The following is a 19,507-nucleotide window of genomic DNA, read 5'->3' as shown; positions in this document are numbered from 1 at the left end:
TCAACTTTTTTAAATTTAATAACAAAAACAATTATAATCCCCATTATCTTTATCATAACAGCTAGAGACCACCAAAGTTCAAACCAACATCTTTTCAAAGTTCATTAATTTTATAGTATTTCTGTAGATATTCCTTAAATTTCTTCCAATCTTCTTCTGCTGACTTTTCTCCCTGGTCGCGGATTCTGCCGGTCATTTCTGCCAGTCCCATACAGTCAATCAACTTCATTGGGCTAGACAAACTTTGGGGGTCCCTTCCAACTCTACAATTTTACTCTCCAGTTGCATGTTTCTCAGCAACTGAGCTGCTGCAGACCAGGAAGAGAGCAGGTATCTGTTCACACATATACACCCATGCGCACAGTCCTAGCCACAGCCACCCCAATGGTCTGGTGGTGACTGATTAACCCACCTCCCCAACCTCCCTCCACATCCTTCCTCCTGGCATAAAAGGGCACCCTGCGCTTGAGACAAAGGTAATGCCAAGAGGAAGGATGTCTCCTGCCAAAGGCCTGCGTCGCCTCTCCCTCTGCCCCAAGGCCCCCGTAGCTGCTATCCCCTTTGGGGACCTGCTGGAGAAAGTGGGCAGCATGGGCCCCTTCCAGTTCTTTTCCGTCCTGCTGCTCACCTTGCCAGTCCTGCTCCTCGCCAGTCACAACCTGGTGCAGAACTTCAGCGCCGCCTCTCCGGAGCACCGATGTCGCCTGCCGTCGCCGGCCAACACCTCCCATCACGGTCACCTACTCCTTCTGGACCAGAGCGTTTGGCCGGACAGGTGCCACCGCTTTGCCGTCAGGCTGGCCCTTGACGCCAATGGCTCCCAGAGCCAGGATAGGGACCCTGAGCTGGAGCCATGCCAGGACGGCTGGCAGTATGACCGCAACACTTTCACCTCCACCATCGTCACCGAGGTATGAATTAGCACCCTTCCTCCGAAGAGGCAGGGTGACACACCTGGCTTCTCCCCATTTTTTATGCTCACAACATTCCTGTGAGGTAATTTAAGTGGAGAGAGAGGTTGGCTCAAGTGAGCGTCATGGTTCCATGGGGATTTGAAACCAAGGTGAGAGCTAGTGGTGGTGTGGTGATTAGAGTGCCAGGCTAGGACCTGGGAAAGACCAGGGTTCAAATCCCCACTTGGCCGTGAAGCTCACCAGGTGACTTCAGGCCAGTCCTTGCCCTTCAGCCTAACCTACCTCAGAGGGAGGTTGTTGTAAGGATTAAATGAGGACAAAATGGGGAGGAGAAGTATGTGGGCCACTTTGAGCTCCTTAAACAATATGGGATAGAATCAGAGAGTTGGGACCCTGAGGGTCATCTAGTCCAACCCCCTGCAATGCAGGAATTTCGACATGCAGCTCCCCATCCAATTTGAAACCATACTGGACTCTGTTTAGCTTTGCGAATAGGATAGTAGTTTTATTGCTGTGTCACTATATAAATAAATAGCCCCAGGCCTCCCTGTCTCTAGCTCAACACTCACTTTGGAACCCCAGGCAAAACCCAGTTCCAAATGACAAATATGGGTGGCCTCAAAACATGTCACAGGGAGACTGCAGGGAGGGTGACAACAGACAAGGAGGGAAGGCTATCAGATGCCAAGGCAGCCTGGCAGCCCATCTTGGAGGCAGCTTTGAAATGACCCAGGAGGCGATGCACCTGTTTACCCTGGCCTTTGACACCAGTGTTTTGTTTGTTTTATTTCATTTTTATCCCACAATTTTTAACCAAGGAGCTCAAATTGGCAATCGGGGGTCCCCTCCCCTCATTTAATCCCCCACAACAGCAACCCTGTGAGCTAGGTGTCTGCCTTCCATCAGGGTCACACACTCAGTAAACTTCACAGCCTAAGTGGGGATTTGAACCCCTGTCTCGTCCAAGTCCTAGTCCAACACTCTAACCACTACACCACCCTGCCTTCAGGACCCACCCTATTACAGTATTGTGAATGCAATGTGCTTTAACTGTTTTTCATTCTGAGTTCTAAATTGTTGCAACCCTCTCTGGGACTTGGTGAAGGGCAAATAATAATAATAATAATAATAATAATAATAATAATAATAATAATAGGTACTTGAGTGGCGTCTCCCCCCCAGTCTCTACCCACTCCCCTCCATTGCATGCTGCCCACAAGGACCAGTTTGACACCTCATGTTTCACTGATCTCCCCCTCCCCGAAGGCTGCCTCACTAAATCTGTCTCCCTCTCTCTTCCCTGCAGTGGGATCTGGTCTGTCACCTACAACCCCTCAAGAGCCTGGCTCAGTCCCTCTTCATGGGAGGGGTCCTGGTGGGAGCCTTTATCTTTGGAGACCTCTCCGACAGGTAAGAAGCCAGCCTGCTTGCCTCACCTTGTTCTTCAACTGGGTGGTCCCATCTCCCTCAAAAACCCTAACCTCTCCTTCTGGATCTGTCAGCTTGAATAATTGTAACACACACACAAAATCCTTACCTCTCCTGGACTCAAAGAGACCATTCAGCTGACGGTTAACAGCTCCTAGCCACAACGGCTATCCTCTGCCTCCACAGTGGAGGCAGCAATGCTTCTGAATCCCAGTTGCTGGAAACAGCAGGAAGGGAGAGTTGCTCCTGTGTTCGAATCCTGCTTGAGGTTTTCCCAGTGAGGCCACTGGCCACTGGTCAGATCCATCAGGTTCTTCTTGTGTTCCTACAAGTCTCTCTCTCTCCCAGACATTGGCCCTTTGGATCCAGCTTGCTCCCCATAACACTCCAAATCACAATCTGTGTCAGGGGTGGGGAACTGGTGTGTTTCTGGACTGCAGGTCCCATTGTTGTTCTCTGTGGGTCTGGGGCTGGTGGGAGTTGGGGTGCAGGCACACCCAGAGGGCCACAGGCTCCCTAGTGGCATCAATAACCCAGCAATGGGAATCCTGCAGCATTGCTCGATGGGCCTGTAATTGATTCACAAGCCTCACTTAATCATTACTGTATTAGGTTGACAGGAAGAGCAGAACAATGCGAGACCTGCAACTGGGTCATTTAAGGCCAAAGGCCTATCTAGTCCCACATGCTGCTCCCACCAGGGACAGTCAGGTGCCTTAGGGAGTGTGATCCACAGGGCCGGCCCAAGAAATGATGCTGCCTAAGACCAGGGACAAGATGGCTCCTCCTCTTCCAGGAACAAAAGCTAAGCAGGCTGCCAGCTGCCAGTCAACTTCCTCCAGTATACCAGAGGGCTGGTGACAACGACCATGTTCACACACCATGCCTATAAAGAGCTATCCTGCCACTTTGAACAGTTATGGCTTCCCCCAGAGAATTATAGGAGCTGTGGTTGGCTAAGGGTGCTGAGAGTTGCTAGGAAACCTCTACTCCCCTCCCAGAACTACAATTCCCAGAGTCCACCGTGAAGAGGGATTGGATGTTAAAACCACCCTGGGAACTGTAGTTCTGTGAGGGGGATGGTGGTGGGGTTTCTTCCTGTCAGCAGCAACCTGTCAGCACCCTTCGCAAACTACAGCTCCCAGGATTCTTTGGGGGTAGTAGCCCTGACTGCTTAAAAGTGGCACAACAGTGCTTTAAATGTATGGTATGGATGTGGCCTAGCTTCAGGGTTCAGAACAGGCATACAGTGGTACCTTGGGTTACATACGCTTCAGGTTACATACGTTTCAGGTTACAGACTCCACTAACCCAGAAATAGTGCTTCAGGTTAAGAACTTTGCTTCAGGATAAGAACAGAAATCGGGCTCCGGTGGCGCAACAGCAGCAGAAAGCCCCATTAGCTAAAGTGGTGCTTCAGATTAAGAACAGTTTCAGGTTAAGAACGGACCTCCGGAACGAATTAAGTACTTAACCCGAGGTACCACTGTATACTGCTCTGCCCACTCCCCCCCCACCAAGTATGGACCACCTGAGGCAGCAGGGCTCTTCCTAATGCTGAACTGTGTTTACTTGAAAATGGAAGTGGAAGGTACCAATTCCACAGCCTATGCCAGAGGAGGAGAGGGGAGGACCGAGCACACAAGGCCTGTCACAACCCATCCCTCGTAGTCATACGAACCCTCCTAATATTATTTATTTATTGAGAGCATTTATACCCCACTGTTCAGCCAAAAAGGCTCCCAGAGTGGCTTACATGCTACTGTTTAAATGCAATCAGTCGCTGCGCCTGCAGGCTTACAATAAATAAAAAAAGACACAACACGCAAGGGAAGGGGGAAAGGGAGGGAAGAGGGAAAAATCAAGCTCAGGCACCGTTGTTCTTCTAATGACCAGCTAGACCAGTTCAGCAACTTCCCACATGCTGCCTACAAGGCATTTCCCAGAGCTGACCATTGACATCTTGGCTGTACAGGTTTGGGCGCCGTCTGATCCTCATCTGGTCGCTGCTGCTGGTCGCTGTCACGGGGACAGGGGCTGCCTTCTCTGCCACCTTTGCCACCTACTGCATCTTCCGCTTCCTAAGCGGCGTGGGCATCTCTGGCTTCCTGCTGAACTACGTCTGCCTCAGTGAGTGCCACTGGTTGTGCCCTGGAGACAACCTGGGATGATGGTGGAGGGGATGGAGGAGAACAACAGCCTCCCTGCTCTGCAGAAAAGGCCTTTGCTGAAGCTGGTCTTTGCTTCAGGGGTGGGGGAAATCTCCCATGGGTGCCCCTGGCCTTTCCCCATTGCTCTCTCCACAGCTGCTCTGCTCTCTGGGGTCAAGGGCAGAGGGGGGTCTTCTCCATCACTTTTGTCACCTGATACTTTTATTAAATGTCAGGGATTGAAACTGAGGCCTTGCCTGTGCAGAGCAATTGCCGCTTCCCATAATGTTTGTCCATCTTGAGATAGCCAGTGTGGTGTAGTCATTAGAGTGTCAGACTAAAACCTGGGAGACCTGGGTTCAAATCCTCACTCAGCCATGAAGCTCACTGGGTGTGACTTTGGGGGCCACTCACTACTTCTCTCATCCCAACCTACCTTGCAGTGCTGTTGTGGGGATTAAATGAGGAGAGGGAGAACAGTGTGTACCACCTTGAGCTTTGATAACAACAACAACAAGAACAAATTTGTAGACACCCTATACCCTCAGGTCTCAGGGCATCTTACAAGATAAAATCACAATATAAAAACATAAAATACATAATCAAAATAAAAACAAAAACCCAATAACCCCCCAACACATTTTAAAAGGGCATTGGATATGTGATATAAATGCAATACGTAATAATAATAAACCTGTTATTGAAAAAAAAATCCACCAACCAATATTCTCCATGTATAAGCACACAGCTAGAGACATTGTTGAACCGCCTTGGTTCCTCCAGGTCCAGCTCCATATTCAGACTTTGGGATTTCCTGTTCTCCCTTCCCCAGGCCTGGAGTGGGTGCCCACCAAGCATCGTGCCACGGTGGTGGCCACACAGAGTTACAGCAGCACAGCTGGGCAGGTGCTCCTTGCCGGCCTGGCCTATGGCCTCCGCGACTGGCGCTGGCTGCAGCTGGCCATCTCCGCCCCGTTTTTTGTCTTCTTCGCCTACTCTTGGTGAGTTTGGGGTCCCAACCCCTGTAGCTGAAATGGAGAAGGGGAATGAAGAGCAAAAGAGCACAGGAGCTAGGCTGTATCAACAGAAGTCAAATGTCCAGATCAAGGGAAGTCATATTACTGCTCTATTCTGCCTTGGTCAGACCCCACCTGGAGTCCTGTGTCCAGTTCTGGGCACCACAATTTAAGAAGGAGGTTGACAAGATAGAAGCTGTGCAGAGGAGGGCGACCAAGATAATAAATGGCCTGGAAACCAAGCCTTAATGGAGGAGAATGGTTAAGTGAGTTGGGGGTGATTAGCCTGGAGGAGAGGAGATGGAGACGTGATGGGATAGCCATCTTCAAATATCTGAAGGGCTGTCACACAGAAAGTGGGAAACGCTTATTTTCTGCTGTCAATACATATAAATGAATAGATGGCCAGTTTCAAGCGAGTCCTGGGATTCCTCCTCAGGTGGCTACCAGAATCAGCCCGGTGGCTCCTTATGAACAATGAGCGGGAGGCCGCCCTCCGCAACCTGAAGCGTGTGGCCAAGATCAATGGGAAGGTGGCTACAGGGGAGGCCGTGGTTCTAGAGGTGAGTGAAGACCCCCGGTCATCTTTGGTTGCAGCATGACCCACTGCCAAGGGTCAGTCTGGCAGCTGAACGTTCATGGGTCCTGGTGGAAATACGTTTCGGGCACACATCCTACTGTCTTAGTGGCACACAACATTTGTGTGTAGTTTTGGCAGCTACTGGGCACCACACTCAGAAATGCAGTGGACCCTCCTGCCCAGCCTTGGGTCCCAGACCATTGTCTAAGCTCACCGGGGATGAAGGGTTTTGTAGTCCAACCACATCTGGGGTTGAAGTCCAACCACATCCAAGGCTGAAGATGAACACTCGCCTAGGAGATGGGAAAGGAGATAGGGGGAGATCAAAGATCACCCCACAGATATTTAGTTGCTGACAGTCCTGAAAATTGGGGCAGGGTCACTGAGAGTGGGTTTGGGCCCTAGTGAATGTTTTCTAAGGTCCGCTAGCAAGGTTGGACCAACTAAGAATCTTTACAGGGGATAGAAAATAAAATGCGTGTTCACAGTTTTTATGATAATACTTATTGTTACATGCCTACTCAATCCCTCAGCAGTGTGAGCAGTGCTGGATTTACGTATAAGCTAAACAAGCTATAGCTTAGGGCCCCACTCTCTTGCCCCCCCAATATACTTCTTCTTAATTGTATTTCACTATTAATATACTTCTTCTTAATTGTATTTCAGTTCAACAATTACTTTGATAAAATACATATTTTGTTATATTCAAACGGCTTTAGATACCTATTTGGTCCATAAATTGCCATAAAGCATATATTCAACACAAAAAGGACATATAAAGGGCCCCATTACCTTCAGTAGCTTAAGGCCTCATCAAACCTAAATCTGGCCCTGGGTGTGAGATTCCAGGGGTCTTGGTCCTTACCCAGGGTTCATTTTTCCCTTGGAAATGAGGCACAACAGAGACTGGTGTCTCAGCCATGACATCCTCTCCCCCCTACCCGGTGCACTGAGATTTCTTGCCTTCCGTTCCTCCTCAGATGTTAGAGACCGAAGTGGCGAACAGCACTTCAAAGAGGGGCGCCCACTCCTGCTTGGACCTCTTCCGCACTCCGACCCTGAGACGCATCTCTTGCTGCCTCATGTTGATAAGGTACCCCAAGAGGCTCCCAGAATGGGCTGGGGCAAAAAAACAACAACAGGTGGGGTAGGGGGCAGAAGCAGCTACAGAAGAGGGGTGGGCAGCCTCAGGCCACGTGTAGGCATCAGGACTCCCCCTCTCCCAGCTTGAATATGTCCCTGATCTGTGATGATGCCTTTTACATCCATGGATGGAGAAATGGGAGGAACCTCTGGTCTTGGCATGGCTGGAATGCAGCCCCCTATACAAAAATAATAGCCACATCCAGCTGGCCTGCCCACTTTTGCCTCTAGCCCTGCCTACAAACAAACTGCATGTGGACCCCAAAGGGGTGCTTACAGGGGGATGCAGACCTTGGGAGGTCCTCCACCACTGATGTAGAATGAGAGGACTAGACCTCCCAAAGGTCCACTGCATATCTACGGCGACTCTGCCAGAATGCTGTCTTATCTCAATGCAAGGGGTGAGCCTCCTTCTGACCCCCTCCCTCCTCCTCCCCACACAGCTTCTCCATCAACCTGGCCTACTTTGGCCTCTCCATGGACCTCTCTGTCTTTGGCCTGGACGTCTTCGTGGTCCAGCTCTTTTTCGGGACCATCGACCTGCTGGCCAAGATGGGCTGCGCCCTTTTGCTGGCATTCTTCGGCCGAAGAACCATCCAGAGCCTCTCCCTCATCCTGGCTGGAGTTTTCCTCTTGCTCACCCTTGCGGTACCCTCTGGTAAGGAGCAACCTGTGGCTGAAGGGGCTGGGTCTGCCCCCCCCAAATGACCCTTGGGGAGGCCTCTTCTGGAGCAGCCAGTTCACAGCTGAGATGTTCCAGGACAGGATGCTGCAGCAAGAGCCTCTGAAAAACCTTGGGGTTGGCTTTCCCACCCTGTGCAAGCTGGGGGGACAGAGATTTGGCTACCGGAGAGTGGGGTTAGGGGTCTGGGTCCGCCGCTACCACTGTACAATTGGGATGTGTCTTCCTATGAGGATGGAGCAAGAATTCTGACTCGCTTGATTCAGATTCCTGCATTGCTGGGGGCTGGACTAGATGACCTGTGGGGGTCCCTTCCAACTCTGGAATCATGATTCTAACCTATTTTTCCTCTTCTCCCCCCTATTTGTTTCTAGAAATGTTGACAGGCCGCCTGGCCTTTGTGGTGCTGGGGAAAGGCTGCCTGGCGGCCTCTTCCATGTGCCTGTATCTCTATGGTGGGGAGCTTTTCCCAACTGTCGTGAGGTGAGCTCAGCACTGGGCAAGGATGAAAAAAGCGTGTGCATGTGTGAACTGGATCTTGACCCTGGGAAATAGTGGCTGCCCCTTAGAATCAGCTCCTGCTCCCTGTTTTATTAGAGTATCAGCCTTGGACTGGGGAGGCCCCTCCTCAACCCCCCCCCCCACAGCCTTCCTGGGTGACCTTGGGTTAATCGGCATATCTCAGCCTAATGTACCTCACAAAGGACAAAAAACAGGTGGAAGAGAACCGTGTGTGCTACCTTTAGATTCTTGGAGGAAAAGACAGTTATAAATGTACTCAGTATTTTTTTGAGTAAAAAACGACAACGGGGTACTGGTACTCAGATATTGATAAAAACAAAGGGTGCCACCACAAAATGGCTGCCACGGGCAGCAAAAAAAGAGACACAGGGACACAAAGTGGTTTGTCTAAACCCCTGAAATTGGATAGGTTTGTATGAATGCTGGTACTCTGTACAGTTCTGAATACTGTCAGAAAAAAGGCCTTTGATGTATTCAAAAACAATTTTAATCATAATTTTATTATTTGTACCCCGCTCATCTAGCTGGGTTGCCCCAGCCACTCTGGGCACCTTCCGACACGTAGAAAAACATCAAACATTAAAAACTTCCCTATACAGGGATGCCTTCTAAAAGTTGTATAGAATAATAATAATGGATCAGGGGTAAGATGGAGAATCCATGAAAAGGGATATTACTCAACCCTAGCCTTGAGAAAGTGTTGGTTGTTTTTATTTTTATTACATATTTTGTGGTTTCATATCTTGATTTTGTTCTGTGAGACCCCCAGGTATAGGGTGGTATATAAATTCTAATCATCATCATCATCTAATTCTGATATGTGCATGTCAAAGCGTTGCAGGCAGAGAGCCTCAAGTCCCAGGGGAGGCGGGTGCTCTGTCAAGATCTTACCCCTGCTCTTTCCTTTGGCAGGCAAACGGGCACCAGCTTCACCATGGTGATGGCCCGTCTGGGTGGCATCGTGGCCCCAGGGGTGCTGACGGCCGGCGACTTCCAACCCTTCTTGCCCCTGGTGATATTTGGCATCACTCCCATAGTCTCCGGCCTTGCCGCCGGTTTCCTTCCCGAGATACACAACCTCCCCCTCCTGGATACGGTAGAAGAAGTGGAAGAAAGGTGGGTCTTGTTTTCTCTCCTCTAGGTGTGTGGGGGGTCTCTAGTGCCACCACCCGCTTCTTCCCATAAACCAGTGCCCCTCTACCCTACCCTAGGCAGAAAGCATTATTCAGAATAGCCAACCCCCTAAAGAAGATAGCAAAGCAATAAAATTCAAAGTAGTAACAATTGCACGTTTATTCAAAATCTGATTAAAATTATTTGGCTTAATTAATTCAACAAAATGGATGGACTTGATCCAGTGATGCCAACTTTTTGAAGTCTGATATTTACTTCCTGCGCCCTACCCCCCCACTGCCCTCTCAGTGCCTCCCTAGGTAATTCCACTGCCCCCCAGCAGTTTCATGGAGGACAGACCTGTTAATGGCTGCAAGCTATGATGTCTCAGCTCTGTCTCCACAATCAAGAGGCGGCAATGCTTTTGAGTTTGCTGGAAGCCACAGGAGGGGAGAAGGCTCTTGTGCTCAGATCCTGCTTGCAGGTTTCCCACAGGCATCTGGTGGGCCGCTGTGAGAACAGGATGCTGGACTAGATGGGCCCCCTTTGGCCAGATCCAGCAGGCTCTTAAGTTCTTAGTTTGAGAAAGAAAGAAAATCCAAGGCCATTGATATACAGTACAACACAATATCCTTTTATAGCAATAATTGTATCAATATACAGCCGGACAAAATGTTTCTCTGTGTATACTGTTAAACACTAATCAATTTCTCAAAAGCTTTCTACCCACACAGCTGTTCTCACAATCTTTCCCTTTCGCCAACCACCACACCTTTAATAGGGCTTTCTTCTTTCTTTATTACACATCGTTATGCACAACAGCCAGAATTAGCCAAACACACCAGGCTTAGTAACAATCATAATAGCAACTGACAACAAATAATAATAATCAAAGCCCCTCTCCCTTCTTCCTATGATGGGGAAAGCTTGTTGTTTTATCAACCTTGAACATCCAGTCTGGAGGAAGAGTCCTATGTGACACAAAAGCTGGTGCTCTGCACTTCAATGAGCAGTTAATGGGAATAAAATGTGCTATCTCGCCTCCCTCCCGTTCCCCACAGCTGCTTCTGTGGGGCCAAATGCAGCTGCTTTGGTCTCTTCCGATTTTCCGATCACATGATCTTGCCTGTCTCATTTCAAAATGATTCCCTCTCCCTCTCCCCGCACCTCACTTTAACATCCTTCCTTCATGCGCATCGAGCTCAGCTCTGTTCATATTCTATTCCCTTCCCAAAAGGCTGCATTTCCCCCTCTCCTCTTCCTCTAACCAATAGGAGTATCCGCTTTTAATACTGTTGAATGTCATGTTCCTAGAGCCAGACAGAAACCCAAAGCAGTTCTCAAGGAGACGCAGGAGAAGAGCAGGGCTCAAGTCGTCTGGTCGACATACTTCTGAGCTTCAGATGTACGAGAAACAGGATCATTCTCTGGGAGCCAGCCTGGGCAGGCAGAGCAAGATTCCTTACTGGAGCTCAGCCTCTTTCGAGGGACTCTGTAGTGCATGGGACAATTAGGCTGCGGACATATCCCAGAGAGAAATGGAACCTTGAGGAACACCTTCCTGCCTCCTTGCCCACCTGTGCAAGTGAGCTCACCGCCTGAGGCCCTCCTCCGAGTGCTTCTTCCATCTGAAGTGAGGTGGGAGGCGACTGGAGGAAGGACCTTCTCAGAGGTGGCCACTCATTGATGGATTCCTCTCCCCAGGGAGGCCTGCCAAGCCCCTGCTTTGCAACCTTTGTGGTGCCAAGCAAATACCTCCCCAGAGAGCCAGTGTGGTGTAGTGGTTAAGAGCGGTAAACTCGTAATCTGGTGAACCGGGTTCGCGTCTCTGCTCTTCCACATGTAGCTGCTGGGTGACCTTGGGCTAGTCACACTTCTTTGAAGTTTCTCAGCCCCACTCACCTCAGTGTTTGTTGTGGGAGAGGAAGGGAAAAGAGAATGTTAGCCGCTTTGAGACTCCTTCGGGTAGTGATAAAGCGGAATATCAAATCCAAACTCTTCTTCTTCTTCTTCACTCCAGCTTTTTAAAAATTTCAACGGTGATGCTATTGCTGCCAGTTTTATGGTTTGTATTTAAAGATAATAATGATTCAGCAAGCATCAAAGCGGGCACTCTGCCTTTCTCTCACATACACTCCCCTTGTCATAACCAGCCCTGCCCGACTATTTCTCCATCTTGGTTGCCAGACCACCTTTTTGTCATTGGTTGGACAGAAAGTTGGATGTGGAAATTGCAGAGAGACTGGGATGGACTTTCTCTCTGTGGGATTCGAGAGACTGGTGGGATGGGAGGTGTGACTTATCCCCTAAACTGACAGATGGATGGAAAGGCCGCTGGAACAACCCCAAGACTCTACACATACCTGCCTGTGGGAGACAAATCTCAGAGGAATACAAGAAGAGAGGCCTCCCCCCTGGGTTGACAGATTAGCCAGCCGTTCTTGACTCGCTTGCACGACTGCTCTACACAGGGGCTTTGCTTCCAGAACAAGTCCTGAGCATTATTTATTTTGTGTCTATGTTAGTTGATTGTTAATAAATAAACAGTTGCATTTGTTATCTGGTGGAGATGCCAAGTTCTTGGGAAAGCATAAAATTGGGGAACTACAGAGCATTAGAGCTAAGTAACATTAAACACTGGTGCTCTTTCCACAATGGGCATTTGCTGTGGAATAGTCACACTTTGTATACTCCCTTTTTACAGGGCATCTGCACGACATCATGAACAAAGCATATCCCTCTCACGTTTTCAGTTCTCCCTCCTCACTGAGCTCAGAAAATCTGACTAGTTATGGCCCACATAGATTGCTCTAGACATTTCTCTCTCTGTGGTCTGTTTCTTCTCTCTAGGAATCAGCTCTGTCACTTAACCCCTTCACTTTCCAAACAATATCAGGGGTCAGGGATTCATGACTGGGAGTACTTAACACAATGGTTGCCCAATGAAAATCAGGGTCCTCCCCCCCCCCAACATTTGGGGCTGGGGAAATATTGGCTACAAAATGTTATTTGGGTTCCAGAAGTCTGGAAGCAGAGCTGCTATTCCATTTATAGTTTAAAGCAGATTAGCTAGGATTAAGCGCTGCTAAATTGTGGTGTGTGAAAGGCTCCTTTGTAAGTTTCACCTGCTGAGCAGTATGAGTCCCTTATCTCAGGTGTCCTCAGTAAGACAGTACTGGAAGACAGTAGCCAAAGGTAGCAATGCAGAACCCTGTTCATACCTCTAAACAAAAGAAAAAGAGGAGCTGCAGAACTGAAGGGAAGCACATGTCCTCTGCCACTGGTCAGTGGCACAAAGCCCACGCAGAAGGCTGCCTCCCTCACTGCCCAGGAGGAACATTAAGGCAATGATGGGACCAGTATGACCTCATCCACTAGCCAGAGAAGGAGCAGGGAGCAAGTGGCCTCCCCTCTCCATGCAATCCCTGCCACAAAGAACACTTACATCTAACACCCATTTTCCTCTACCTTCCTTGTTCCTTGTATGTTTCTTCTATTAGACTGGGAGTCAGTAGCCGAGTCCTGTCTTGGTTTTTATTATCTGTAGAGAGCTTCAAAACTTTTAGGTGCTTTATAAAAATTAAATACTGCTATCACGGGAGGGGGGGTGGCTAGCTGGAAAGCTAAATGGTGTCCTAATTCTGTGTCTCTGGTTGCCTTGGGACAAAATCTAAGCAGAGTGGATCCTATTGACGTCCAAACAAGAAGTTTTATACAGTCTCATCAGGGTGATGATCTAAGGAATATGGGGACCAAAAAGCAAATCTGCAAGGTTAGATCTTCAGGAAGACATAGACAGAGCTCTGTCTGAGGCTTTATTTTTCATTTATTTTTAACATTCTAGAACCATTAATCCTTCTGAGAAATCCACTGAACCATGCCTATTATCCTTTCTAGGCCTGGTCTTAGCCCTCCCTGCTTGGTGCTGGTCAAAGATTTACTTGGGAAAGTTACCAGTCTGCTTAGAACCAGAGTAAACATGAGCTGAAGAACTGGAGGACTGGGGGAGGGCAGAATCCAAGCTGGTGTCTCTCCTCTCCTGTGGGCTGCAGAGAACCTCTTTCCCAGTTGCCCTGGTCTTTGTCCAGCCTGGTGAACCTCATGGCTTCAGTACAGTGATCACTTACCTATCACCAATAAAAACTGTGGTAGGCTTGCCTAAATGAAAATGTTTTTAGCAGGCACTAAAAGGGGGACAGTGAAGGTGCCTGCTTGATATATCAATAGGCAGGGAGTTCCAGAGGGTAAGTGGTGCCACACTAAAAGACTGAGTTCTTATAAATGCGAGAGGGGCATTGTGTGGCACCTGTGCCATTGACAGTTTTGCCAATTTAAGAAGCTGAGTGGGCATATGTGGGGTTAGGCGATCTCACAAATAAACCAATGCCAAGTTGTTAAGGGCTTTATATATACAGATAGTAACACCTTGAACTAGGCCTAGCAGAACTTTAGAGCAGCCCAGCAAGGGGAGTCTGCAAGATGAACTGAGCGAGGAGCAACATGAAAAGTAAGAGGCAACACTATAGAATTTTATAAAATCCTGCATGGAGAAAGGGGAGTGTTTTTTTCTAGAAAAAAAAAGGTGCCTCTACTCACCATGAAGTTGTTACAGTCAGCGCCACACTTTTAACATATCCTTGGATGTACCCTCGTCTTTTCTAGATAGCTTCCTGCTTTTTGTATCAACTGCAGAATGATGGCCTTGTAGCAGCCATGGTGCCAAATATTTGGTAGGGTTGGACCGAGTACGAGGAGGTCCTACCATCCTGATGAACATCAGTGATGAAGTTGTCTGTGTAAACAGAGATGATCTTGATGAAGTTACTGTAAGATTCACCTAAGAAAATCCTTTCACATTCACTTGAAGATATTAAAATTGTGCTTAAAGCGTGCTTTAGAGGAAGTAGTTCGTCCAGGACGACATTTTCTTGAAGATATTCACGAAAGCCATGAATTGCTTCCCTTTCATCTAAGTGAAACTTTTGTGCTAGCTTTCTGATTTCAGTTTCACCAAAGGTTTTTTGCTTTCTAAGCCAATATTTGGAATTGAAAACCTTGGCACATCCAGGCAAATCAGCATCATCTCCTCCAAGTATACACTTTCTAAGAGTTTCTTTCAGACTTTCATAGAAAGCAAATGAACTTATTGAATGTCATTTTTGTGGAGCTTAGTCCTTTTGAACTTCTGCTATTCCTAGGCACTCAAGATGAGTGATTAATGAGCTTAAAATTCATCTTGCTGTTGTAAACTCAATCAAATCTAGGAAAAGACTTATTGGAGCCAAAATTTTGGGAAGAACTACGCGAACAATAACAATCAAAGTTGTTCTGTTACCCACAGTTGTCGATTCATCAATAATTAAGGACATTTTGTTCTTAAGAGTTCACTATGTTGTTTATCAATGTTTTTCTCATTTCATCTGCAATATGGTTTACAATATTGATGCAAGCATTTGTAGAGTGAAGGATACACCCCATATCTAGGTCATTAAGTTCCTGTAACTTTATTTCATCTTCAAAGTTGTTAAATGCTTGATTTTCTTTGGCAACTTTATAAGCAGTTCAAAACACTTTGGCTGTTACGTCTTTATAACAAGAAAGTGTGTTTAAGACGTGATGTTTTAAACAAGGATCAGAAGTAGATTCAGTACTTTCTGCTGCCTCTTCAGCCTTCCTTTTTTTACTCACTGACATAAAGTAATTAGTTGTTTTACTAATAATGAGGATATGAGCAGGTAGTAAATGGTCTACAGATGAAAATTAATCATAAGCACCATAAATCCCTTTGAAATTTAAATTTAAGTAGTGCCCCCTAAGAGAAGCAGCTTGCTTCCCTACCCAACTGCTGAACCTTCAAGAAAAAGCACTTTCCACTTACAAATTATAGGTGAAACGTAATCAGAAATTCTGCCGTGATTCCAAATTGCTTACTTGAAAAGACACTTCAGAGGAAATACATTTGGAATAGGGAGCACACACCCCTCACCCCTTTCATATGAAATAGGTAGGACAAGGCTTCCCCACCCACCCTAGTCCTATTTATAAGGCATACTGTATTCTTTTTTTACCCATGGTGCCACCACTACTGTGTGATGGGGGAGCTATTTTATTGTTCTCTCCAACTTTCCTGAGGGAATTAAAATAAGGACACAGTCCTTCCCCCAGAAAACCTACACAATATTCCAGGAAGCTTGGGCTAGTGCAGTTTCCCCCAAACTTGGGTTGCCAGCTGTTTTCGTACTACACCTCACGTCATCCCTAGCTAGCAAGATCAGTGATCCGGGATGATGGGAATTGTAGTCTAAAAAACAACAACCCAACAACAGCTGGAGACCCAAAACACTGGGCTAGTGACAACTGAGGAAGGGCCACGTGGCTGCGGCAAAAGAGCATCTTCTTTCTCTGCCTAACCCATGGGGATCCTTTTAATGCGTCCCCTACAGAACGGCCCATCTCAGAAACCTGATTCTTCCACACTGCACCCCTTATTCTACACTCGCAAGCAAGAGGCAGCCTTCGTGAGACACCCCATTCCCTCACGTCACAGCTCCTGCTTTTTAGGGGGGGGCGCAGAACCTACGCAATTGGTCAGTTAGTTAAGTATTTTTATTTCCTTACTTGATGGGGAGGGACACAGCTTGCCCCCCTGCCCTGCCTAGCTTCCTCTAAATCAACCTCAGCCCCCCCTCTAAATCAAGTGAGGAAATAAAAATACTTAACTGACCAATTCCGTCGGTTCTGCGCCCCCCCCAAAAAAACCTATAAACCCTGCCCCTCCCTAAAATAAATATCCTGGTTATGCCTACAGCCAAGAGGTGACCGGAGGCGACTGACAGAAACTCCCTCCCCGCAAGCGATGAATGAATCAATTTATTGCAGTCACAGATCAGAGATGCGGATTATGATAGAGATGGCTGAGGCTTCTGTTTCCCGCGCTTTTTTTTAAAGCGACAACTTCCTGTTTCCGGTCTATTTTCCTTCCCATGGCAAAATTTGACAGAAATGCCGCCGGGGGGAAAAAAAGGCGATAAGAGAAAAGCTTTCCTCCCTCTCTCGGAGCTCTAGAATTTGAGGACATCCAATGGCGCTGAATGTTGGAAGGTTCAGGGCAGAGAAAAGAAAGGCCTTCTCCACGCAGCGTATAGTGAAATTAGGTTGTACCTCTGCTTTGAGGGAGCAGCACACCAATATAAAGAAAACCCTACGTCCCTCACTGATTTTTACATCCTTTGTGAATGTAAAGTATAGCGTGGGAAGTGTTCCCGGAAGTTGCCTATCCACAAAGAAGCGCGGGTTACTCTGTTAAGCTTCTCTTGTACAGAGATACGGGGACTTATTTCGCGCTTGCGCATCTCCACAACGGGGACTTATATCACGCCCCGCGGGGGGTTGTGTGTTTTCCTTTCTTCCCCCTTCCGCGTCTTATCCCCGCCCCGAGCGCGACGTCATCCACCCCCCGCTACTGCGCGGCGAGCCAATGAGACGAGCGCAGGAGGGCGGCGGGGCCAATGAGCGCTCCGGGCCGCCAGCGGGGCCGGGCCTAGGGGGCCAAAGAAGCCGGGCGCGGAGCCGGGGCGTCAAGTGATCGTGGCGGCCGGGCGAGAGGCCGCCGGGGCCGGCCATGTCGCGATGGTTCTTTCCGTGGTCGAGCTCGATCAAGAAGCGCGCCTGCCGGTACCTGCTGCAGCACTACCTGGGACACTTCCTGGAGGAGCGGCTCGGGCTGGAGCAGCTCAGCCTCGACCTCTACGCTGGCGCTGGGAAGCTCAGCCGCATCCACCTCGACGTCTGGGTGAGGCTCACGAAGCCCCAGGGAGGGTGCCCCGTCCGCCTCTGCCTCGAGCCCGGCCTTCTTGGGCCTCCCCACCCCCGGGAGTGGGAGGAAGGGCAGGCCAGGAAGGGTACCCCAGGCAGGCAGGCAGTCCCACCGGTAAAGCACTCCATCCCCTCACTCTTTGCAGGTGCCTGTGGCTGAGCGGAGGGCTGCCTCTTGCTCTCCAGTCGCAGTCGCCCCGCTTGTCACGGCCTACCTGGCTGTCCTTCCTCGGTCAGGCGTCCTCCTGTTATGAGTTATAAATATCTGCCCCATAATATGTCGTGCCAACTGGGCTTCCCAAGGAGAATAAGGTGGCATCGCTGGGGCACTTCCTCCTGCCCACAGCAAACCTCAGGTGGGGTGGCTGGCCCAGGAGTTCATATGTCTCTCCAGCCTCCCATGTTATCCTCACAACAGCCCTGTAGGGCAGGTTTAGGCTTAGAGAAAGGGAGTGTGAGTGCCGGTGAGATGGGGTGACTGACCCCAAAGTTTTTCCCCACCCCATGTTGTCTTCACAACAGCCCTGTGAGGCAGGTTAGGTGGAAGGTGTGTACATTGGAGTAAGGCCACCTAGTGAGCTTTGTGTCTGATTTGGGATTTGAACCTGGGTCTTCCCAGTCCTAGCTAGACATTAAACATTACATTTTTAATGCTGTCACCTGCCCTGGGACCTTAGGGTGAAGGGCAGGTAATTAATAAGAATACAACACCACCACACTGGCTTTCTGTAGAACACACAGAGCCTCTTCTTCAGTGGGCTCCAGGAAGCACTCCGCTAAAAGTGTGGGCTTTCCCTCCAGAGTTATGTTTGTTGCTCTAGCTGGGGTTGGGGTAGGTGTGGGGTGAGTCTCCCCACTCCCCATTGTGGAATGATGTTGGGAGCCAGCAGGGTTTTCTCTTTATTTTACTTGGGCCTAGTTTTGTTTTGCTATGTTGGTGAAAAAAAATACTTTCTATTGAGCCTTAGTATAGTATGACAAGCTTCATACTTTTCAGTTCCTTGGGTCTGGAATTCTGTGCAAAATGGAAATTTTTATGAGTATTAATAATGCATTTGTATGCCAAAAGCTTCTGTCATAATACAATTGATTAGAGTTAGACTATTAAGGTGCCACCAGCCACTGTTGCTGTTGTTGAGAGCGGGAGGGAGGGACTTCCTCTTAGAAGCACATGAGTTCTCAATAAGGTAACTAACAGGTAGATCAACAACCAGTTTGAGCATTTCAACATGTAACCATTGTCTTGACAATGCCAGATTATCCTCTGAGCAGGAAGAGGGACAGCCTGCCTTACTGCACGGAGATTGTTGTTGTTATTACTACGTATTATTATTATTACAATTACATAAGACAGTTAAAAACAACAAATACATTTAAAGCTAGACTAAAAGTTTAATAAAGTGGTAATTACCCATTTATCCAGCTGAGAATGCTTGTTGAATGAAAATGTCTTCAACTCTTTCCAGAAATTTCAGATATAGTGGGTGCCTGTTGTATTTGGACAGGAATGGGGTTTGTGGCTAGGGCAGTGGGGCATCTCTGGGCCCTCCCAGTGGCCTTGGACTCCTGACTCCCATCGCCAAAGCCAATGTCCAGGAATGATGTTGCAACCCAGACACATCTGGAAAGCCACATGCCGTGTCTCCTGTTCGGAGGTGCAGTGCTGGGGGGAGCGAATGCAAGCTGATGTCTTTTGCTGACCCTGGGCCTAGTGTCAGAGCTGGCCTTGCCCCACCTCCCTTGCAGTGGGGCACTCTCCTGGAGGAATGTGCTCTGGGTTTCCTCTACAGGTTGTTGTTGGGCTGAGCTTTTGCTAGGTTTTTCCTGCTGGTGGCTGAGCACAGCCAGCCTTGCCCTGCTTAGTGGCAGTGGAGCAGACTTCTGGCTTCTTTTCAGTGATGTCTGCCATTTGACCCTTTGATAACTGGGGATGGGGCTTAGGCAGATTGATGGCAGCTTGGTGGCCAGGCTCCTCCTTACCATGCTGAATCTCCCAGGTTCAATCCCTGGCATTTCCAGGTAGCACCAGAAAAGACTCTTGTCCGATAGCCACTGCTTGTCCAGGCTGACAATGCTGTACTGTGCTTGGCATGAGGCAGCACCCTAATTGCCCCTCTCCACCTCCACTTTATCTTGCCTTGTTG

The 19,507-nt window shown here is 48.6% G+C and overlaps 2 protein-coding genes and 1 long non-coding RNA gene across 4 annotated transcripts in view; 2 read left to right on the top strand and 1 right to left on the bottom strand.

The window, feature by feature from the left end:
- Positions 1–292: 292 nt before the first annotated feature.
- Positions 293–12,107, top strand: LOC310752171 (solute carrier family 22 member 6-A-like). The gene is made up of 10 exons (XM_083592017.1): positions 293–911; positions 2,221–2,324; positions 4,318–4,472; positions 5,325–5,493; positions 5,948–6,071; positions 7,069–7,181; positions 7,675–7,889; positions 8,288–8,396; positions 9,348–9,551; positions 10,863–12,107. Exons 1-10 carry the CDS (start codon positions 480–482, stop codon positions 10,942–10,944), a joined length of 1,707 nt encoding a protein of 568 aa, XP_083448143.1. The 5' UTR covers positions 293–479; the 3' UTR covers positions 10,945–12,107.
- LOC310752201 lies at positions 9,571–18,048 on the bottom strand. 2 transcript variants are annotated; one of them, XR_014542864.1, is made up of 3 exons: positions 17,579–18,048; positions 14,145–14,340; positions 9,571–10,122 (listed from the first exon to the last, which is right to left on the bottom strand). It is a non-coding gene; the product is annotated as an uncharacterized lncRNA (long non-coding RNA). The 2 variants fall into 2 exon arrangements; XR_014542865.1 differs by lacking the exon at positions 17,579–18,048 and adding an exon at positions 16,355–16,692.
- ATG2A (autophagy related 2A) overlaps positions 17,030–19,507 on the top strand; it is a 37,764-nt gene continuing 35,286 nt past the window's right edge. Inside the window, exon 1 of the mRNA XM_083591967.1 lies at positions 17,030–17,340. Coding sequence (XP_083448093.1) covers positions 17,170–17,340 — 171 coding nt within the window. The 5' untranslated portion in view covers positions 17,030–17,169. The remainder of the gene's footprint in view (positions 17,341–19,507) is intronic.

Source organism: Podarcis filfolensis, assembly GCF_964270895.1.
Source record: "Podarcis filfolensis genome assembly, chromosome: 16".
In the NCBI taxonomy this organism is placed as follows: Eukaryota; Metazoa; Chordata; class Lepidosauria; order Squamata; family Lacertidae; genus Podarcis; species Podarcis filfolensis.
The sequence above is the reverse complement of the archived record's forward strand: the minus strand, read 5'-3'. Positions and strand labels throughout refer to the sequence as shown.